At 41.0% G+C, this 20,614-nt stretch overlaps 2 protein-coding genes across 6 annotated transcripts in view; both read left to right on the top strand.

Moving 5' to 3' along the window:
- malt2 (MALT paracaspase 2) overlaps nucleotides 1-15,817 on the top strand; it is a 38,082-nt gene extending 22,265 nt beyond the window's left edge. Inside the window, exons 6-18 of one of the 3 annotated variants that reach the window (XM_062027679.1) lie at nucleotides 18-193; nucleotides 1,139-1,235; nucleotides 1,334-1,384; nucleotides 1,841-1,915; nucleotides 5,559-5,762; nucleotides 7,177-7,354; nucleotides 7,432-7,506; nucleotides 7,580-7,707; nucleotides 11,253-11,402; nucleotides 11,478-11,532; nucleotides 12,742-12,844; nucleotides 12,915-13,052; nucleotides 15,589-15,759. In XM_062027679.1, coding sequence (XP_061883663.1) covers nucleotides 18-193; nucleotides 1,139-1,235; nucleotides 1,334-1,384; nucleotides 1,841-1,915; nucleotides 5,559-5,762; nucleotides 7,177-7,354; nucleotides 7,432-7,506; nucleotides 7,580-7,707; nucleotides 11,253-11,402; nucleotides 11,478-11,532; nucleotides 12,742-12,844; nucleotides 12,915-13,052; nucleotides 15,589-15,609 — 1,451 coding nt within the window. In that variant the 3' untranslated portion in view covers nucleotides 15,610-15,759. Of the gene's footprint in view, nucleotides 1-17; nucleotides 194-1,138; nucleotides 1,236-1,333; nucleotides 1,385-1,840; nucleotides 1,916-5,558; nucleotides 5,763-7,176; nucleotides 7,355-7,431; nucleotides 7,507-7,579; nucleotides 7,708-11,252; nucleotides 11,403-11,477; nucleotides 11,533-12,741; nucleotides 12,845-12,914; nucleotides 13,053-13,119; nucleotides 14,282-15,588 lie in introns of those variants that run through there. The other 2 variants (XM_062027678.1, XM_062027680.1) reach the window with 2 other exon arrangements.
- The window catches only part of safb (scaffold attachment factor B), a 34,859-nt gene continuing 29,911 nt past the window's right edge, over nucleotides 15,667-20,614 (top strand). For 2 of the 3 annotated variants that reach the window (XM_062027677.1, XM_062027675.1), the window contains exons 1-2: nucleotides 15,669-15,962; nucleotides 19,101-19,191. In XM_062027677.1, coding sequence (XP_061883661.1) covers nucleotides 15,810-15,962; nucleotides 19,101-19,191 — 244 coding nt within the window. In that variant the 5' untranslated portion in view covers nucleotides 15,669-15,809. Of the gene's footprint in view, nucleotides 15,963-19,100; nucleotides 19,192-20,614 lie in introns of all 3 variants that reach the window. The other variant, XM_062027676.1, reaches the window with a different exon arrangement.

Raw genomic sequence — 20,614 nt, 5'->3', positions numbered from 1 at the left:
CAATCTTGTCATTTCAGGTACCCTGTTTTCAGGTTCAGCCAGTGGGCTGCGTGTCATCTACCAGCCTCAGTGCCAGACGCTGTCTGAGGGGGACACGCTGCTGCTGGAGTGCAACGCCCTGGCCAACCCGCCTCCCCAGTACCAGTGGTACCACAACTCAGCACCCATGCCAAACAAGACGCAGCTTCTCAAAGTACGTCATACGGTTATGAAGGTGTCTGTTACTACATTATATATATACTTGCAGTGTGTATATTGTACATATTACATATTGTTATGAAGGTGTCTGTTACTACATTATATATATACTTGCAGTGTGTATATTGTACATATTACATATTGTTATGAAGGTGTCTGTTACTACATTATATATATACTTGCAGTGTGTATATTGTACATATTACATATTGTTATGAAGGTGTCTGTTACTACATTATATATATATACTTGCAGTGTGTATATTGTACTTATTACATATTGTTATGAAGGTGTCTGTTACTACATTATATATATACTTGCAGTGTGTATATTGTACTTATTACATATTGTTATGAAGGTGTCTGTTACTACATTATATATATATATATACTTGCAGTGTGTATATTGTACATATTACATATTGTTATGAAGGTGTCTGTTACTACATGATATATATACTTGCAGTGTGTATATTGTACATATTACATATTGTTATGAAGGTGTCTGTTACTACATGATATATATACTTGCAGTGTGTATATTGTACATATTACATATTGTTATGAAGGTGTCTGTTACTACATTATATATATATATATACTTGCAGTGTGTATATTGTACATATTACATATTGTTATGAAGGTGTCTGTTACTACATTATATATATATATTTGCAGTGTGTATATTGTACATATTACATATTGTTATGAAGGTGTCTGTTACTATATTGTGTATACCCGGGGTTGCGGGTGGTGCTGGAGCCTCTCTCAAATGCAAGTGGCCACCTCACGGCAGGGCCAACACGGATAGACAGACAACATTCACACTCCCATTCACACACTAGGGCCCATTTAGTGTTGCCAATCAAGCTATCCCCATGATATCATATAATATAACATTTGCTTTCCGTCGCTGGTGCTGAGCCTTGTACTGCTTCCAGATTGCGAGCGTGACCACGGCACACAGAGGGCAGTACAGGTGCAAGGTGTTCAACTTGTATCATGAGATGTGGAGTGACCCAGCAACTGTCAGTATAGGTGAGACCGTCGTCATTTTTTGGTAACATTGATATTACATTGCACATTTGCAACACCTTTGCTGTGTTTTTGGCTTCTTGTTTTGACCCTCCATGCAGGCCCAACTTCCATCACGGATCTCTCCTGGGTAGAAGTTGATCGCGGCTCAGGTATTTGACGAGGAGAAGTTCACTTTCTGTTGTCAGTTACCTCATTTACTTGTTGTCATAATCCAGTGTGGACTTTATTATAAAAATGAACCATATGCATTCATGTGATAACTAGACCAGCGATTCTCAATCTGTGGTCCGCCAAAGAATAATTTAATTAAATATTCAAACACAGTGTTACTGTTCAAATTATGCGTAGTGTTTGTTACAGTGGCCACAAATATACTTGTAAATAAAACCTCCGCCTTGTTTTTAGTGAATACTTAGGCCTACTAAGCTACAGTATTTGAATGGTTGTCATTATGGTGGTACTTGGAGAGCCAAGTGTTTTCTAAAGGTGGTACTTGGTGAAAAAGGTTTGAGAACCACTAAACTAGACCATGAAAGTAGGATTGTTTTTACATGCTGATGCTTATAAACAAATGCAACCATTGTGTTTTTTTGTTTTGTTTACAGAATCTAATGAATTGGAAAGGTCAGTCAGCAGTGCCGGAAGTCATCCACCGCAACCACAAACCAAGAATTTCTATGGTAACTTGGAATTTTCTCAAGAACTTCTGAATGAATGCCAACAGACGGCTGATAATAGCGATCTTCGAATCCCACGTAAATAGACTCCTTAGGTCCCCTTTGTGGCATATGTTGTTCAGTCAAGTGGCCCTTAAGCAGAGAAAAGCATTTTTGGTCCTTTCAGGTAAGTTTTTGCTCTGTTTTTGGCCGTAACTTCGGTCTTGTTACTCCCAATGGAATTATTTTTTTTCCCGAAAAGTTTTTTTTAATGGTGAATTTTAATATGTTTATTCCAAATTATTTTCTGTACCAACGATACACTGGGAAATAATTTTAGCCCAATTAAATAGCGCCGGGACAAAAAAGTACTGAATTTGTTAGTTTTATAGGCACTGACCGAATTCACGTAAAAATAGTGTCATATTTCGATATCTTTGTTGCATGTGACATCACAGACTAAACACCGGCTCACGTAAACAATCGCTCAAGCAGCACTCAGGGTAGACTCAGTCAAACCAAACTAAAGTAACCTTACCATTTTTAACACCAACAAAGTAAGTAGGCTTGGTAGAAAACGCTTGACTGTAAAATAATGCTCCACTCTTCCAAAATGTGCTAGCTTTGTGCTAATTTACATTGGCTTTGCCATAGACAGGCTACTATTAACAAATTTACATGGCGATTTCAACACCTCCAAACTACAACTAAGATACATGTTATAATCAAACATCTAGTGTGTGAAAGGCTCAATACTTATAGTATAAACACTTTGTAGGGCGCAACATAACACATTCGGCTTACTGGAAAAAGTCACTTCCTAGCCCATAGATAACCTACAGTATATACAGTACTGCCATCTATTGTCTTGGAAGTGTAACTTCATTGCAAATGAGACTCAAATGGTTTATGGTGGACCCCGGGTGGACCACTAGCCTGTGCATCGGTTGGGGACATCTCTGCGCTGCTGAGCCGTCTCCGCTCGGGATGGTTTCCTGTTGGCCCCGCTGTGGACTGGACCCCCGCTGATGTGTTGGATCCACTGTGGACTGGACTTTCACAATGTTATGTCAGACCCACTCGACATCCGTTGCTTTCGGTCTCCCCTAGAGGGGGGGGGGTTACCCACATATGCGGTCCTCTCCAAGGTTTCTCATAGTCATTCACCGACGTCCCACTGGGGTGAGTTTTTCCTTGCCCGTATGTGGGCTCTGTACCGAGGATGTCGTTGTGGCTTGTACAGCCCTTTGAGACACTTGTGATTTAGGGCTATATAAATAAACATTGATTGATTGATTGATTGATAATAAAAAAATATATAGCAACTTGACAGCACAGTTATAAGAACAAGGTCATTTTTAAATGTTGCATTAAAAATTAAATTGATATCAAACAATTACTATTTATTAACACACACAAAAGTACCAAAATTGGTACTGTTGAGTAGCGGTATCGATTCCCAGGTACCCCAAATTGGTACTGTATTGGTTCAAAGGTGATCCCTATTTGAGTGTATAAAAAAATGTCTTTGCTCAACTTCAGTACAAAAAATAGCAAACATGTAATGTTTTTTGGGGGGGATTTTAACCCTCGGAATGCCCATTTGATCTAATAATGTCAGTTTTTATTTTGAAGTATTTGCATACAATGAACTATCATCCATATTGTAAATGTTAAAGGGAGAGGGTTGTGGGTTAAATATCAAGCCTGAATATATATAACATTAGTAATAAAACACATTTTTATGCATTGATTGTTTTATTTATTTGCTGTGTCAGATTCCAAACATAATAGCAGTTTGGTACCATGGGCCAGAAAAGTCCCCCTTGACAATCATTATAAGTACAATTTTTAACTGTGCCGTCCTTGCAAAATATAATCATCATTAAGGGCCACATCGCAGTTGTTGTTGCCCTCAGAGGGCCATTTGTAACAGTGAATATGTATGAGTATAACATGTATAATCACCGTGTTGTATTACATAACTGCCTATACATTTGATCATTATAATAAAAAAAATATGTACATTTGATGGTTAACTTGCTTTGAAATCATAAGTCAAGCAGACATGAAGTATTCTCTCCTGAACAAAATGTGGTCGTATCTTTGTCTGAAAATAATACAAACTTTAAGTCCTCTGTAACTTTACAAAGGTCATTCACATTAAGAATGAACTATTTTGGTGCCGACAACGATCCCTGGAGATGGTATATTTAAAGCTTCAGATGTATGTTGCCTAGCTTCATGTATTGCTTCCTATTGGTTAAATAGCTCTTTGCCCAATTGCCCAATAATTTCACCACACCTAGTGTGTGTGTGTGTGTGTGTGTGTGTGTGTGTGTGTGTGTGTGTGTGTGTGTGTGTGTGTGTGTGTGTGTGTGTGTGTGTGTGTGTGCGTGCGTGCGTGCGTGTGTGCACTTGTCTCACTACCCTTGTGTGGACATACACTTGATAAACCACCCTTTCTGTGAGGATCTTTTGACTTGTGAGGACATTTGCCTGCTCCTCACAACTACAAAAGTAAAATATTTTTTTTTACCTTGTGTGTTTTGCATTCTGAAGTGAGGTTGCAACTAGGGATGTCCGATAAATGCTTTAAAATGTAATATCGGAAATTATCGGTATCGTTTTTTTTATTATCGGTATCGTTTTTTGTTGTTGTTTTGGTTTTTTTGTTTTTTATTAAATCAACATAAAAACACAAGATACACTTACAATTAGTGCACCAACCCAAAAAACCTCCCTCCCCCATTTACACTCATTCACACAAAAGGGTTGTTTCTTTTTTGTTATTAATATTCTGCTTCCTACATTATATATCAATATATATCAATAAAGTCTGCAAGGGATACAGTCCGTAATTACACATGATTGTGCGTGCTGCTGCTCCACTAATAGTACTAACCTTTAAGACTTAATTTTACTAATTTTCATTAATTACTAGTTTCTATGTAACTGTTTTTATGTTGTTTTACTTTCTTTTTTATTCAAGAAAATGTTTTTAATTTATTTATCTTATTTTATTAATTTTTTTAAAAAGTACCTTATCTTCACCATACCTGGTTGTCCAAATTAGGCATAATAATGTGTTGATTCCACAACTGCATATATCGGTTGATATCGGTATCGGTTGATATCGGTATCGGTAATTAAAGAGTTGGACAATATCGGAATATTGGATATCGGCAAAAAGCCACTATCTGACATCCCTAGTTGCAACTCTCTACTCCCATCTAGGGCTAGATATATATGTTTTCATCATTCTAGCTATAGTGGAAAGGGGGGCCCTCACAACCCACTAACCAAACGTGGGTCCACACAAAGTAGGCAAGACATGTAAGTGTGCGTGTGTGTGTGTGTGTGTGTGTGTGTGTGTGTGTGTGTGTGACTATCGTTGGGACGTTAACTTTATTTAAACCCAACGTTCTGATGCCATACATTTCAAATGTATTTATTAAAATGTTATGAATAATTGGGTCATGCTTTGGTTAGGTCCAGCTGCACACTGTTTGTGATCAATAGCATCGATCATTTCCTCCGTTATTTTGATTAGTGCCATTGATGAAACGTTTATACTTCATTTAACACAACAGGACAGGAAAATTGAGTTTTCACAAGCTCATGTGCAATATTTTTTTGAACAATTTCAACTATTTTACGTCCACAGCAACAGACAAGGTGGCTCTTCTGATCGGCAACCTGAACTACCGCCACCTCAATGAGCTCTGCGCTCCCATGGCGGATGTCCACGAGTTAAGCAACCTGCTCAGGCAAATGGACTTCAAGGTGGTCTCTCTGCTGGACCTCAACTTGCAGGAGATGCACAGCGCAGTCACCGAGTTCCTTCTGCTCCTCGGCAAAGGAGTTTACGGTTTGTCATCCGAGCGTTGACGCCCACACGTCTTCTACCAGGGGTTCAAACTCATTTTAGCTCAGGGGCCGCATTGACGAACGTGGGCTGGACTAGTAAGATCATGACATAATAACTTCAAAACAAGGACAATTCCAAGTTGTTTTCTTTGTTTTACACGAGCACATTCTAAACATGTACATATTACGAATAATCCTCTTGGCAAAACACTTTAAGTTATTGAAAATTCTGAGGAAAAAATTGGTGCAGTTTCAAAAACACCATGAACAACACAATGAACTTAGACTATTTACAAAGCAATTCAACTTTAAGCACTTCCTGTTTGGCATTCTCATGTTGGCAGTTCACCATTTAAGACGTGTTTGGAGTTTCGCTCCTCGACTGTTTTCTTCAAACCGCCGCAATTGGTGACATCCGCAACTGCCACAACACCTCATTTATCATCATTTATATATAATTTATAATATAAACAAAACAATTATTAAAATTACACCATAGCTGAAATCAAAGTAACATAACTACAAACTTAAGAAATGTGAACATGGTAGATTTAAGCATAAAATAAAATAGAACTAACAACAAATGTAGAAACACATTTTTACAATGGAGTTCAGGGTGTGCATCGCGCCCTCAACCAATTGCGAGTGCTGCACGGAACTCTAGCTACAAAGAAGATGGTCAAGTTGACTTAGGTCTTTGCATCTTCACGTTTCGTTATTTTATTTGTTGAGTGAATCATTTACAATGAAAGAAGGTATTGTGTGTCAATACTGCATCAGTCTGCCGCCATCTGCTGCTAGCCACAACAGGAGCAGCTGATTTCTTGCACCTACGCTGATTGGAGTAGCAGCAGCTACTCGTTGTTGCGCTTGTAACGCGAAAGCAAGACAACCTGAAGTATATTTGACACACAAAAGCGTTATGCGCCGTTTATTCCATCAAAGACAGGACTAAAGACTTCTTACATTAAGTGACTCAAAATGGCGGTCACAACAAACCCCAACCTTTGGGTAAATCTCCTGACGGTCACTTAAAGGGACCGCACCGAATGACTCACTCTTAACTGCATATATGAATGCTAAACAAGAAGAACATTGTTATGTGCACAATAGAAGAATGACAGTGAAAAATGACTACAAAGTCAAGTGAACAGGTGTGGTGAATTACAGTATGTCCTTGAAGCAACCGCTACAACGTCATCTTTAAACACTGGCATGTGTGACGTGGGTTACACTTCTATTGGTATTGCACCATCCAGTAGGCACATTTACAACAGGAGTCTTTCATAAAAAAATTGCAACTCATTTGTATACATAGCACACTCATTTTACAGGCCAGATGAAACCCGTCGGTGGGCCGTACGTTTCACAGCCCTGTCTTACACTGTATGTCCTCATGTTTTTGTCTTCCACAGGCTTGCTCTACTTTGCCGGTCACGGTTATGAGAACTACGGCAACAGTTTCATGGTTCCCATTGATGCACCGGCCTCGTACACATCAGAGCACTGCTTGTGCGTGCAAAATATTCTTACCAGGATGCAGGAGAAAGAGACCGGACTCAATGTCTTCCTGCTGGACATGTGCCGCAAAAGGTTGGGTTTTTGGCTTCCACGCTTGTTTTTTTTAACGGTGCGCATTTGTGCGTCAAGTTTTTTTTGTACCTTTGAAGAAACCCAAACGATGGCGTCGCCGTCCAGTCCGGGCTGGTGAAGGTGACGGCAAACATAGTGTTTGGCTACGCCACGTAAGCTGCAGCTCTTCCGCCTGTCAGCGCGTACGGTATGAAGACCTACGACTGAGTGAGCGCTTGTGTTTAGATGCGTCGACGCAGAGGCTTACGAGGTCAAGAGGGAAGACGTGTCCAACGGTATCTTCATAAGCTTCCTCAAGCGTCGCGTTTGCGAAGACGAGAAGGTCACGGTCATGCTGGACAGGGTGGCGGAAGGTATGTCAAACATTTTGCTAATCAACTGACCAACTTTTACTTTGACACAAAATAGGGCTCGAAAGGGCACAGGATTTCGCAATGCATTAGTAGCCATTTTTGCTGGCCAAAGCTTTAGTTTACGTGGCTGTACTGTGTAAAGTGAGAGAGACCAACAAACTGAATTCAAATGGATCGTACTGTACCTTACCTCAAAGACTCGCTACCTTGAAAAAATAAGTGGAATTGATCCATATGAGCACGTCTAATGGACAAGAGATTTGAGTATGCTACCGACATTGTGGAGGCCAAACTTGTCTATATCTCTTTTGTAGTTGTAGTTTGTAGTTCTTCTTCTTCTTTTCGTGTCTTTGAAGCATGTGGTTATATGACAGTTTCCCATTTCTTTACACACTCTTTTGCATTGTCCTTGAACTCTGCAAGATATTTTAAGCTGCACTGGTTGGGTAGCAGAGGACAGACAAGGCAGTGCTGCATGGTGTGGTCCTCTTCTCCGCATGGTGTGGTCCTCTTCTCCGCATGGTGTGGTCCTCTTCTCCGCATTCGCAGGTGGTTGGGCCGGTTTTGTAGCCCCATCTGGCCATAGCAGCTTTTGATCGCCCTGTTCCTGTTCTCAGGTGGTTTAGTGTCTTCCACTGGACCCATGGTGTTTCTGACCCGGGGGGCAGGTCTTCAGAAGGGGGGATTCCCATGTCAATAGGAGGGGGGTCTTTCTCTAGTCTTTGTGTCCATAGCTGGAGTCTGGTTTCTTCTCGACATGTTGTTAGGGGCTGGACATTCTCCTTGACTTCAGACGTTGGGCTGAGGGTTCACGTCCATAGAGGAGGTGGCGTTCATCACTGGTAGCTTTTGTGAACTCTACTCGGCTGGCAACTTCCCGTCTCACGTCTGCAGGGGCAATGCCAGCGAGGAGATGTTGGTTGTTCAGGTTGGTAGGCTTCAAGCAACCAGTGATCAAGCGGCAGGTGTTGTTCAGTGCTGGGTGGAGTTTCTTGGCATGGGTTGATCTCTCCCAGACAGGACATGAATACTCTGCCGAGGAATAGCACAGGGCCAAAGCAGTACATCTTAGTGTGTGTGCTGTGGCTCCCCATTTGGAATTTGTCAGTTTCCGTAAGATGTTGTTTCGGGAGCTTACTTTCAGTTTGGTGTTTTTGATGTGTTCCTTGAGGGAGAGTGTGCGGTCCAGGGTTACGCCAAGGTAGACAGGGTTGGTACAGTTCTCAAGTGGCGTTCCAGACCATTTGATGTTAAGAGGCCGGTTCGCATCCCGGTTCCTGAGATGGAACGAGCAGACTTGGGTCTTCGCAGGGTTTGCGTGTAGATGGTTTTGCTCGTAGTAGAGGAGTAGCTCATCTAGGGCTGGGGTGAGGTTTGCTTCTACCGCTTCAAACGTACTCTCTTGAGATGTTACACAAAGGTCGTCAGCGTAGATGAATCGTTCAGTGTTCTGGTCCATTGGCTGGTCGTTGGTATAGATGTTATACAGTAGTGGAGCCAGCACACTACCTTGAGGTAGGCCGTTCTTCTGTCGTCGCCAGCGACTTTGCTTGTTGTTTAAAGTAACATGGAAGCGCCTGTCTTTCAAAAGGACTCCAAGGAGGTCTGTGAGTGCCAGATCTTTTGTCATCTCCAGGGTCTTTTTTAGGAGGAGGCGGTGGTTCACTGTGTCGTACGCGGCAGACAGATCGGCGAAGACGGCACCTGTTACCAGTCCATTCTGAAACTCATCCTCAATATGTTGGGTGAGATTCAGAAGTTGGCTTGTTGTGGATCAGCTTGTTGGGGGATGATGGCAGGTTCAGCAACTGGGGCCAGCCTGTTGAGGATCAGGCGCTCAAAGAGTTTATATGGGTGACATAGCAGGGAGATTGGGCGGAAACTTTTTGCGTGGGATGGATCTTTACCCGGTTTGAGAAGAGCTATGATTCTGTTTTTTTCTCCAGATCTTTGGGATGGTTCTTGTCAGCATGCAGTCATTCATCAGGTCGAGGATCCATTTCCGTGTCAGAGGTCCAAAGTGTTTGATCTCTTCAGTGCAAATATTGTTCTGGCCGATGGCTTTACCGGTCTTAAGGGCATTGATGCTGGTATTGAACCGTTCTCTTCAGGGGAGAATGGCTCAGTCAGTCCGGTGGTTTGGGAGTACTGAAGTCGGTCTACCTTTGGTCTTGGCTGTTTGGTTTTGGATTTTCCATTGAGCAGCAGCTGATGAGCAACTTGGTTGGCAGTGGTGGTATACAGTTGCTGTGTTGGGGCTGACGGGTCATTGCTGATTTTTCGGATCAGGCTCCAAGCCTTTTTGCTGTTTTTCGCCATATCAGTTGTCTCCATCAGGTTTTGCCATTTCCTTTGGCGGCATTCTGATAGGGAAGTCATGAGGCTCTCACCTACTTCCATGGTGCTTTCAGCAAAGGGGTCAGATTCATAAAGCTGTTGGTATTGCTCATATAGTTTGCTGCTATGGGTATCAAGTCCAGGTTTGTATTGAGTGCGGCAGCTTCTGGGGATGTTCTTTCGGGCTGCCTGGTGCACGAGTTTAGCGAAGTTGTCATAGCTTTTGGGGTCCGCTGGGAGATGGGCAATCTTCCTTTCGAGGTCTTCTTGGAAGCCAGGCCAGTTCGCTTTCCCAAAGTTGAATCTTCTCCGGAATGGGACAGTGGCTGGGGTGATTGCAGCGTTGAGTGTTGGGTTTTTGGCAGGGGCTCCAATACCAGCTTCTTGCTGACTCCGGTGATGTTATGACTGACAAACACTATATCAGGGTTGTATCGTGCTTTGCATCGCCCGAGGAAAGTAGTGATTATGTAGTGATTTTGAGGATGCGGATTAGACGAGGTAGCAGCGTGCAGTAAGAGGGGTCTTTATTAATTAAACTGACAAAACAAAAGGGAAGTGCTCTGAACAGACATACTATGACCAAAACAAAACCAAACTGCTGAAACCCAGCAAAACACTTGCAGGAAATGTGGAGCAGACGGCGTCCACAAAGTATGTGCGTACTAGAGGTTGGCATCGAAAAAGGATAGTCAATAGTGCTAATCACAAACAGAAAATAGGTGAGGGAAAAAGTGCTCGAAGGCAGGCGTAAAACAGTTACGAAAAAACACCAAGACAACAGGAAGTGCCACCAAAATAAGAGCGCAGGACAGGAACAAGCACTAAACACACGGCCTGGTGTAACCAGGCGTGACATTATGTATGCAATTGATATTTAATTAACTATATTAGTAATATTGTACTGATGTCACAGTAAGTGACATGTCTATGGTTATCATAGTTATCATATGGTTTTAATTTTCCTGAGGGAACTCTCCTGAAGGAATCAATAAAGTACTATCTATCTATCTATCTATCTATCTATCTATCTATCTATCTATCTATCTATCTATCTATCTATCTATCTATCTATCTATCTATCTATCTATCTATCTATCTATCATCACACTTTTGTCACTCACTGCATTTGTCACATCGGCCATCCCAATGAACGTATTTTTTTATATAATAGACTATTTATTTTGGAACCTTTATGCTCTTACCAGACATGGGTCGTTTTGAAATCACCCGAGGGAGGCAGGCTCTGGAGCTCCGCAGTAATCTCTCTGAGCGACGTTCCCTCACCGATAAGATTCAGACTTCGGAATGTTCTGCAGCCTATTCTGCTCGGAACCTACAGTGGGCCGTCGCTCATGGTACTGAAGGCACACCACTGAATACAATGCTACCTCGGTGGGCCATTGGTATTTCATCTCAAATGTCATTTACAGCCCTCCCAAAGAGCCGCTTCATCCACTTTGACTGCGGTGTGAAGGTCCAGCTTGGGTATGTGTGGAATCAAATGAGTCAGCATTAATAGCGCTGATGAGGTATGTGTAAACTACAGTATCCCAGCTGCTGGATTCTCACCTCTCATGGTACTTTAAATGCAACTACAGCCATCTAGTGGAGTTAAAATTAACTATATTAAGAAGTTGCCTACAGCCACAACTGTTGATAAAAATGTTTTCTGAACCCTGAAATGTTTTAGACCCTGTTGGGGACTGCTTCACGGAATAGAGTCGTTAATTGGAGCATTTACGGCAGAGGTGTCCAAAGTGCGGCCCACAGCTGATTTTTTTAAGGCCTGCGGCACAGTTTCAAAGTACTATTTCAAAAAACATTGTAAAAGTGGAATAAAAGAGCAAACAGGTGAAAAATAACGAGAAAAAGTTGCAATGTTGACTCTAATAACACAAAGCTTTTTTTCTTTAAACCTGTCATTGCTCCAAAAAAAAATAATGAATCCAAATCAACGTTGTTATGAATTATTGACCCTTTGAAAGCTCCAATTATTTTACATCAAATATTCCACTTTGAACCTTTTTTGGAAGAAAACATTTCATGTTTTGTGTTGCCACAAAAAAAAAATTCTATGACGAAAAGGCCTTAAAACAAACCAAACAAAAAAAAGAAAATATATAAAATAATAATCGACGAACAGATCTGAAGTTGATCTAGAGATTTATGCATTGATAATGATGCGTAATAATGAATTCAAATCAATGTTATGAATTACTGACATATTTTTATTTTGAAATGAAGTTGGTATGGTACTTAAGGCTCAAATTACTTTGCATCAAATATTCCACTTTGAACATTTTGATATCCAATTTGGATTGCAAATTGTGTGTTTTTGCCATAAAAAACACTGTTTTATCTGACAAAAAGGGCCTAAATCATAAAATAAATTAAACGTTGTATTGACAGATAGCTCTGAAGTTGATTTCGAGATGTATGCGTTGAAAAGAATGAATATACAGTTTGACCTATTTTTTAGCATTTTTATGATTGCGACACTTCCGGGGTCCCCGGGACCAAACTTGAGGGGAGCCCTAAAGGTAAAATAAATCCATACATTGTGTTAGTGTTGAAAATGAAAATGATCAAAATGGCCTCTGCATGCTTTCATTTTTCAGTATGCGGCCCTCAGTGGAAAAATGTTGGACACCGCTAATTTACAGTAACGTGCTGATAATGCGCTTTATACTGTAGATTTGCTGCAGAGTTCTCCAACGTTATGGTGATCTACACGCGCATACTGGACAAGCCCAAAGAAATTAGTTCATGCTCCGCTCAGCTGACCGACTTCCCTGAGGTAGGATGACACACAGCGCTGCTGCTCTGCTAGGTTTTATACAAAGTCTATTTTGTCTTGGTTATGGCAGGATGTAGATATGGACCTGAAGAAGAGCAATCAGGAAACCCTGCTTGAAGCCGGCAGCTTGTTATTGATCAAAGAACATGTGCCTTCACCTCAGTTCCCCACTCTCTACACTCACATTCAAAGTCTGCAGAGACTTCAGGTCAGTTTCATTAATATCGGGGACTCTATATTTCCTACTAGCAAAGATGCTCTATAATGTCTTGCAGAAGGAGCTCACGTTTTCCGTATGTCTCCATTACGTTTACTCCGACCTGGAGGAGGAAGTAGCAGAAAAGCGAGCAGTTACAGTCGGCAAACCGCTGGTCTCCAAACTCAACCTCTATGAACCACGACCAGCGGCGTCCGTAAGCTTCGACTCCGGCAGTGTGTCGGAGCTCTCTTCTTTGTCCGAGGACTTTGCCTCCAATACGTGGTCATTATTCACACCTGCTAACACTGACAAATTTAAGGACGACAACAATGTCCATTCCTACTAAGCATTAAATGTCCCATATTATAGTTTCCCAACAATTCTAAGTACATTATTCAAAATCCAGCCTTGATACTGGAATTTATACCGTTTAAAAGTGCTTGTATTAAGCCCTACTGGTGTGTCGGTAGCTGTAATGCTAATGAGCTGTTTGTCTCACAGACATGCTATTGTGTACTTTATCCACTTTGTTAGAGGAATATTTTCTGCTTTAAAAGCAGAGTGGATTGAGTAAAAACAAAGTGTGTTTTTATCATGCAAATACGCACACATTAACTTATTTGGTTTTGATGGTGAGAAGAGGTGCCAAGGAATTAGATAACGCAAGAGTGGGCAAATGTTTTTAATGTGTCCAAAATACAGGCTTAGATTCACTTTTGGTTTCACTTGGCAACGCCCAAACAACTCCGCCAGGCAGGGGCAGCAAGTTGTACAAAAGCAAGGTTCAATCCAGAGAGAAGGCGTCAGACTTTGTAGGGCACGGTCTTCTCTCTGACGCTGGTATTGCTACTGTTTGTACTTTCTCCATTTGTAGAATAAATTGTTCATCTTCAATTTGAGTTTCCTCGCCTTATTTGGACAAGTAGAAGAAAAGAACCTGGGAGGCCTTTGCCCTTTAAAGGAGGAAATATGAAATACTTTTAACAGTAAAACCGTGTTTTTCGTTCAAACAAAGACCGCCTTGTACAAAAACCAAAGCATTTTTTTTACAGGAACTGATCCATCCAAAAAGTGGGCCGTATGAAAACTAAAGTTTGCCAGTAAACCACAACTCTGGACTTGTCCAACGTCATGGATGCCATAACAACGTAATGTTAAGGAGTCGGACATAAACGTTTAACAACACTAGCATAGCTATGCAGCTATATTGCTAACATCACATTTTAACAGCAACATCATGCTAGTTAGGATTATTATCTGGAGAAAAGCCAAATACTTGCAGCACATGTCTGTTGCTGACTGACTGATAGTCGGCAGAGCTCCAGGCTTTATTTTAAGATGTGCATCGAAGCCTACTCTCCCCCACCCCCTACAAAGCTGACTTTCATGAAGTGATGGTGTATACACATGATGGGCTGAGCTAGGTCAGAGGTGCATCATGTCCATGAGGAAGAAGTTGTTCCTTTATGATTTCGTGAAAAGCCACAACTTTGAAAGCAAGGGAGGGTCAAAGGATGCGGGGGCCATTTTCATAGTTTTCACCTTCTAAACCAGTACAATATAGATTGTTTTCAGAGAACTAGAGAATGCTATTTTGGTAGAAATGTTGTGTGAATGCTGAGGCGCCAAAGCCGAAGTGAAATGCTAACACTTAGCACGCTAGCCAGATAGCGTCAAGTAAAAAAAAAAAAAGAGCAATATAAGCTGAAAAGCTAGCGTAGTAACAGTACTTTGTGAACATTCTAACAATAGCATGCTTACAGTCGAATTAGTTAAATGACAAAATATTAGACACTCTGTGTATACCTGCTAAATTAGCCAAACAAGCTATCATGCTTATGTTAGCATGCTAAAACGCCAAGTACTAAAATATATGAATCTGAGGTTTGTGTGGAGCTGAAAATGCTAACAGGCTGATGTTAGCGTGCATCAAGTAGCAAAATATGACTTAGGTGTACCCCGCCTTCCGCCCGATTGTAGCTGAGATAGGCTCCAGCGACCCCGAAGGGAATAAGCGGTAGAAAATGGATTGAAGGGTGTATACAAACAAAATTAGCATACTAACTTTAGCATGCTTACAGGTATCATTCATCAAGTAACAAAGTATTTGGTGAGAGGTGTATACCTCTAACAGGTATCATTCATCAAGTAACAAAGTATTTGTTGTATGTCTGAGATAGGCTCCAGCACCCCCGCCACCCCGAACGGGACAAGCGGTATAAAATGGATGGATGGATGTATATCTCCAAAATGAGCAAAAAAGCTTACATACTATTCTGTTCTGTTTCTGTTTATTTGGAACATGTATACAATGTTACACCACTTATTACACATTTCCATTTATTACAACACGTCCGAAAAAATGATTAGAATGCTAACGATTGTGCCGCGGGCCGTTAAAAAAATGAGCTACGGCCGCACTTTGGACCGCCCTGTTCTGAGACATATATTACTGCAAGCACATTATTAAACCTCGATTGTGCATAAACGGGAGGGGTGAAAGTGACTTTCATGTTATATTTTTCTTCTCATACAATATTTGCAGATGTGGTCCAACATTATTTGAAGGCCGCATGCGTAGTGACGTCACCGACCGACTCCAAGCGGCAGCGGCTCCATTGTGAATCAACTGAGCATGCGCAGTGACGTCATCGCTCAACCGCAAGCAGCCGGACCTCCATTTTGAATTGTTGCACGCAACACGGCGCGCCATAATTGTGCTGTAATTCATTCATTTTGCAGCGAAGTGTTTATCCAGACGGGACGATGGCTGATCCAGCAACTGACCTCGAAATTCCCGACGGCGCTGAGGTTCGCAAATTGTCTGAGCTGAGGGTTATTGATCTGAAGGCCGAGCTGAAGAAGCGAAACCTGGACACCGCTGGCGTGAAGAGCGTGCTGTCTGACCGCCTGAAAAAGGTCCCATTTCTACTCTTCTAAACAATCATTTTTTAGTCTTGTTTCAACACATGCGCCAGGTACTAACACCATGACCTTGCATAAAACTGCTAGCGAACAAGCTAATCGCCTTTAACTGTGTGCTAACATTAGCGGCTAAAGCTAGAAGCTAATGCTACGTCAGGATGCTCTCCTTCTAATGTGCTAAATAGTCATGTGTATAATTCCACTCATTTAATTTCCTCCTTCTAAATAGTCATGTGTATAATTCCACTCATTTAATTTCCTCCTTCTAAATAACCATGTGTATAATTCCACGCATTTAATTTCCTCCTTCTAAATAGTCATGTGCTATTACACTCATTTGATTCAAATTCACGCTGGTATCGGCGATACCGACCCGATACTTGGTGTAAATATAGCTGTTAAATTTGAGTTATTATGAATACACAATGTCATTGAGTAGACTGTTTACGTACGATGTAGATCAAATGTTTCCGTCAAATTTGCGGTGTTTTTTATTTATTTTTTTTTTTTTACAGCGTATTACTGTAAATGGTAAACCGTTACCGCCGTTACTAGATCTTAACCGTAACCTTAACAAAAAAAATCTGGCAGCTCATTTGCCACAAGTTTACTCAAAGTTTACGTTATTATCCAATCATGTAAATAGAAAAGTTTTTACCTATCTACCTTTTACATTTTTATCTAACAAAGGTCTAAACTCATTCTCCTTCTATGCCACATCAATGTGGAATGCACTCCCAACAGGTGTAAAAGAAAGTGCATCTCTATCCTCCTTCAAAACCGCACTAAAAGAACACCTCCAGGCAACTACAACCCATGACTAACACCCTCCCCCTTCCACATCCCACCTCCCCGGATTGTAATTAATCAATTGTATTTCTAATGTATATACTTGTTCTTATGCTATCTGAACTCACTATGTTCTCTGGTCGCTGTACATATCCTACCAAGTCACACCTACACTGTTACAATGTCCATTTCTCTGATGATGCAATTGTTGATAACTGAAGTGCTGATATCAAGCAAACCCTCCTCATCCCACCCCCCGGATTGTAAATAATATAAATAATTCAATGTATACACTCTGATGATGAACTTGTGTGATGACTGTATTATGATGATAGTATATATTTGTACCATGAATTGATTAACGTGGACCCCGACTTAAACAAGTTGAAAAACTTATTGGGGTGTTACCATTTAGTGGTCAATTGTACGGAATATGTACTGTACTGTGCAATCTACTAATAAAAGTTTCAATCAATCAATCAAAACCGTAAAACAACTGTAGAATCTATGGTGTATTACTGTTAATAGCAAAACTTTACCCGTTTTTTTATTTTACGGTAGAGAACTGGCAGCTCAGTTGCCAGAATTTTATCACCAAACAGTGGTACTGTTTTTTTCATTTACAGTAAATTTCACAGTTTTACTGTAAAATGTATTGTCATTTTTACAGTCTGCAATGATAGATAACTTGCTTTGAAATCATACATCAAACAGATAAATAGTATGTATTTCTATTTCAACAAAATGGTTTATATGCTCCAGCGCCCCCCGTGATCCCAAAAGGGACAAGCGTTAGGAAATGGATGGATGGATGGGTTTATATGCAGCACGGTGGAACAGGGGTTAGTGCATGTGCTTCACAATACGAAGGTCCTGAGTAGTCCTGGGTTCAATCCCGAGCTCGGGATCTTTCTGTGGGGAGTTTGCATGTTCTCCCAGTGACTGCGTGGGTTCTACTCCGGCTTCCTCCCACCTCCAAAGACATGCACCTGAGGATCGGCCCCTCCCACCTCCAAAGACATGCACCTGAGGATCGGCCCCTCCCACCACCAAAGACATGCACCTGGGGATAGGTTGATTGGCAACACTAAATTGGCCCTACTGTGTGAATGTGAGTGTGAATGTTGTCTGTCTATCTGCTTTGGCCCTGTGATGAGGTGGCGACTTGTCCAGGGTGTACCCCGCCTTCCGCCGCAATGCAGCTGAGATAGGGTCCAGCGACCCCAAAAGGGACAAGCGGTAAAAAATGGATGGGTGGATGGGTTTATATGATAATATACGTATTTGTTGCATTATTAGGGGTGGGAATTTTTGGTCGAAAAAAAGGAGTACATGTATATTATTTCAAAATGGGAAGAACTAATAAATTAAATAATGAAATATAAAGTAATTAACACATTTGCAGGCTTTCGAAAGCCGGATAAAATGATGTAGCGGGCGAGAATTGACCCCCCCCCCCCGTCCTTGAGTTTGACACCTGTGGCATAAAGAATATAAGACATTTATTTTTTTTAAAACTCTGAAATCTATTGAGGTAGTGGTGTGAATAACGATGTAGTCCAGCTAATAAAACAGAACAAATAGAGGACAAAATCATAAAAACCCTAAGAAAATGGTGTTTCAAACCTTAAAGGAAATAAGTAAAATAATAAACGCTTAAAAATCAAATATAAGAACTACTATTATAATAAAAAGTAATTCACATTTCATTTACTTGAACATGTAAACAACACTTCACAAAAGCCTCAATGCCTAGTTACTTCTTTACACTGTATTCCTGTTAATGCAGTGGTTCTTAACCTGGGTTCGATCGAACCCTAGGGGTTCGGCAGAGCCTCCCCCGCTGAGGTCAAGACACACCCAACTCATCGTGTAAATAAAAAGGGATACCCCCAATTTTCCCTCTAATTTTCCATCTGATTTGCAGGTGTGTAATTTGTTGTGAGTTCATGCACTGTTGGTTTTGTTCTTTGAACAAGGTGATGTTCATGCACGGTTCATTTTGTGCACCAGTAAAAAACATAACTTTGTCTTGAATTTGAAGAAAAAAAACATTTTATTTTTCACTACAGAAGGGTTCGGTGAAGGCACTTATGAAACTGGTGGGGTTCGGTACCTCCAACAAGGTTAAGAACCACTGTGTTAATGATACACATTATCTCTAATAAATGAAGTATCAAAAGTATCACTATTTTCATTTGACGGTTGATATTGGAGCATAAAGAGCTGGTATCGGCGGTGTTGATATTTCAGTATTCCAAAGTTGCGCTGTTGCAAATTTGCTTTGCGTTTAGTGGTCTTGCAATGTAAGTTGATTTTTGGCTGAATTTTGTGGACACACAGGCTATCGAGGAGGAAGGTGGAAACCCGGACACTATTGTGATTTCGCCGGAGGCTGCGCCGAAAAAAGCTACACCGAGACGGGCTGCCAGAGGTAAAACTGTTGTCATGTATTGCCCTTGTTGTGCACCAGATTAAAACTTTTCAAGACAAAGTCAAATAATACTGTTTCTCCCATCTGTTCCAGACACCCTAAAAAAAATCCAATCCAGCTTTATTTGTAAAGAACTTTAAAACAACTCCAAAGAATAATGCTTGAAATACTTAAAATCAAAGGCACAGAACATGCAAGTGAAATGTTACTGTACATCTTTAAACGCTTAAAATAAGATCAAAAGGCATAAAAACGAACAAACAATAAAATTACATTTAAATATAACATCAGCTGAAAAGGGGAACTGCACTTTTTTGTAATTTTATGGTTCACAATCCTTATGAGACAAGCACACGTTTTTCTGTTTTTAATGCATTCTAACTCATAAACGCCAACGACTAACTAAATACAATCTAAATAAACATTACTATATAACATTTTTTTTGTTTGTTGTACTCCCAATTGTTTAAGAAAAAAAACGCTATTCCAATATAACAATGTTCCAAAAATCTAGATATTAAAATGTAACAAAAATAACCTCAATTACATGCACATTGACAGAGGAGCAGGGAGCGGCGGGACAAGGCCTGCCCGAGTTTGCAGCAGAGAGGTGCATTGTTAGCACAGCAGAGAGATTGGTAGAGGTGCACTGTTAGCACAGCAGAGAGATTGGTAGAGGTGCACTGTTAGCACAGCAGAGAGATTGGTAGAGGTGCACTGTTAGCACAGCAGAGAGATTGGTAGAGGTGCACTGTTAGCACAGCAGAGAGATTGGTAGAGGTGCACTGTTAGCACAGCAGAGAGATTGGTAGAGGTGCACTGTTAGCACAGCAGAGAGATTGGTAGAGGTGCACTGTTAGCACAGCAGAGAGATTGGTAGAGGTGCACTGTTAGCACAGCAGAGAGATTGGTAGAGGTGCACTGTTAGCACAGCAGAGAGATTGGTAGAGGTGCACTGTTAGCACAGCAGAGAGATTGGTAGAGGTGCACTGTTAGCACAGCAGAGAGATTGGTAGAGGTGCACTGTTAGCACAGCAGAGAGATTGGTAGAGGTGCACTGTTAGCACAGCAGAGAGATTGGTAGAGGTGCACTGTTAGCACAGTAGATATTGATAGAGGTGCACTGTTAGCACAGCAGAGAGATTGGTAGAGGTGCACTGTTAGCACAGCAGAGAGATTGGTAGAGGTGCACTGTTAGCACAGCAGAGAGATTGGTAGAGGTGCACTGTTAGCACAGCAGAGAGATTGGTAGAGGTGCACTGTTAGCACAGTAGAGTATGTAAAGTTCATTACTTCTTTTTAAATTTTAAATAAAATGTATTTTCCAACCTGCAAACAAGGTGTTTTTGTTTCTCATTTAGAAGTTGTATGATGTTGCTCCTGTGTTGTGTTGTATTGCAATGGTTGATGTAAATGTGTGTGA

Source organism: Entelurus aequoreus, linkage group LG19 (assembly GCF_033978785.1).
Source record: "Entelurus aequoreus isolate RoL-2023_Sb linkage group LG19, RoL_Eaeq_v1.1, whole genome shotgun sequence".
NCBI classification, from domain to species: Eukaryota; Metazoa; Chordata; class Actinopteri; order Syngnathiformes; family Syngnathidae; genus Entelurus; species Entelurus aequoreus.
The sequence above is the reverse complement of the archived record's forward strand: the minus strand, read 5'-3'. Positions and strand labels throughout refer to the sequence as shown.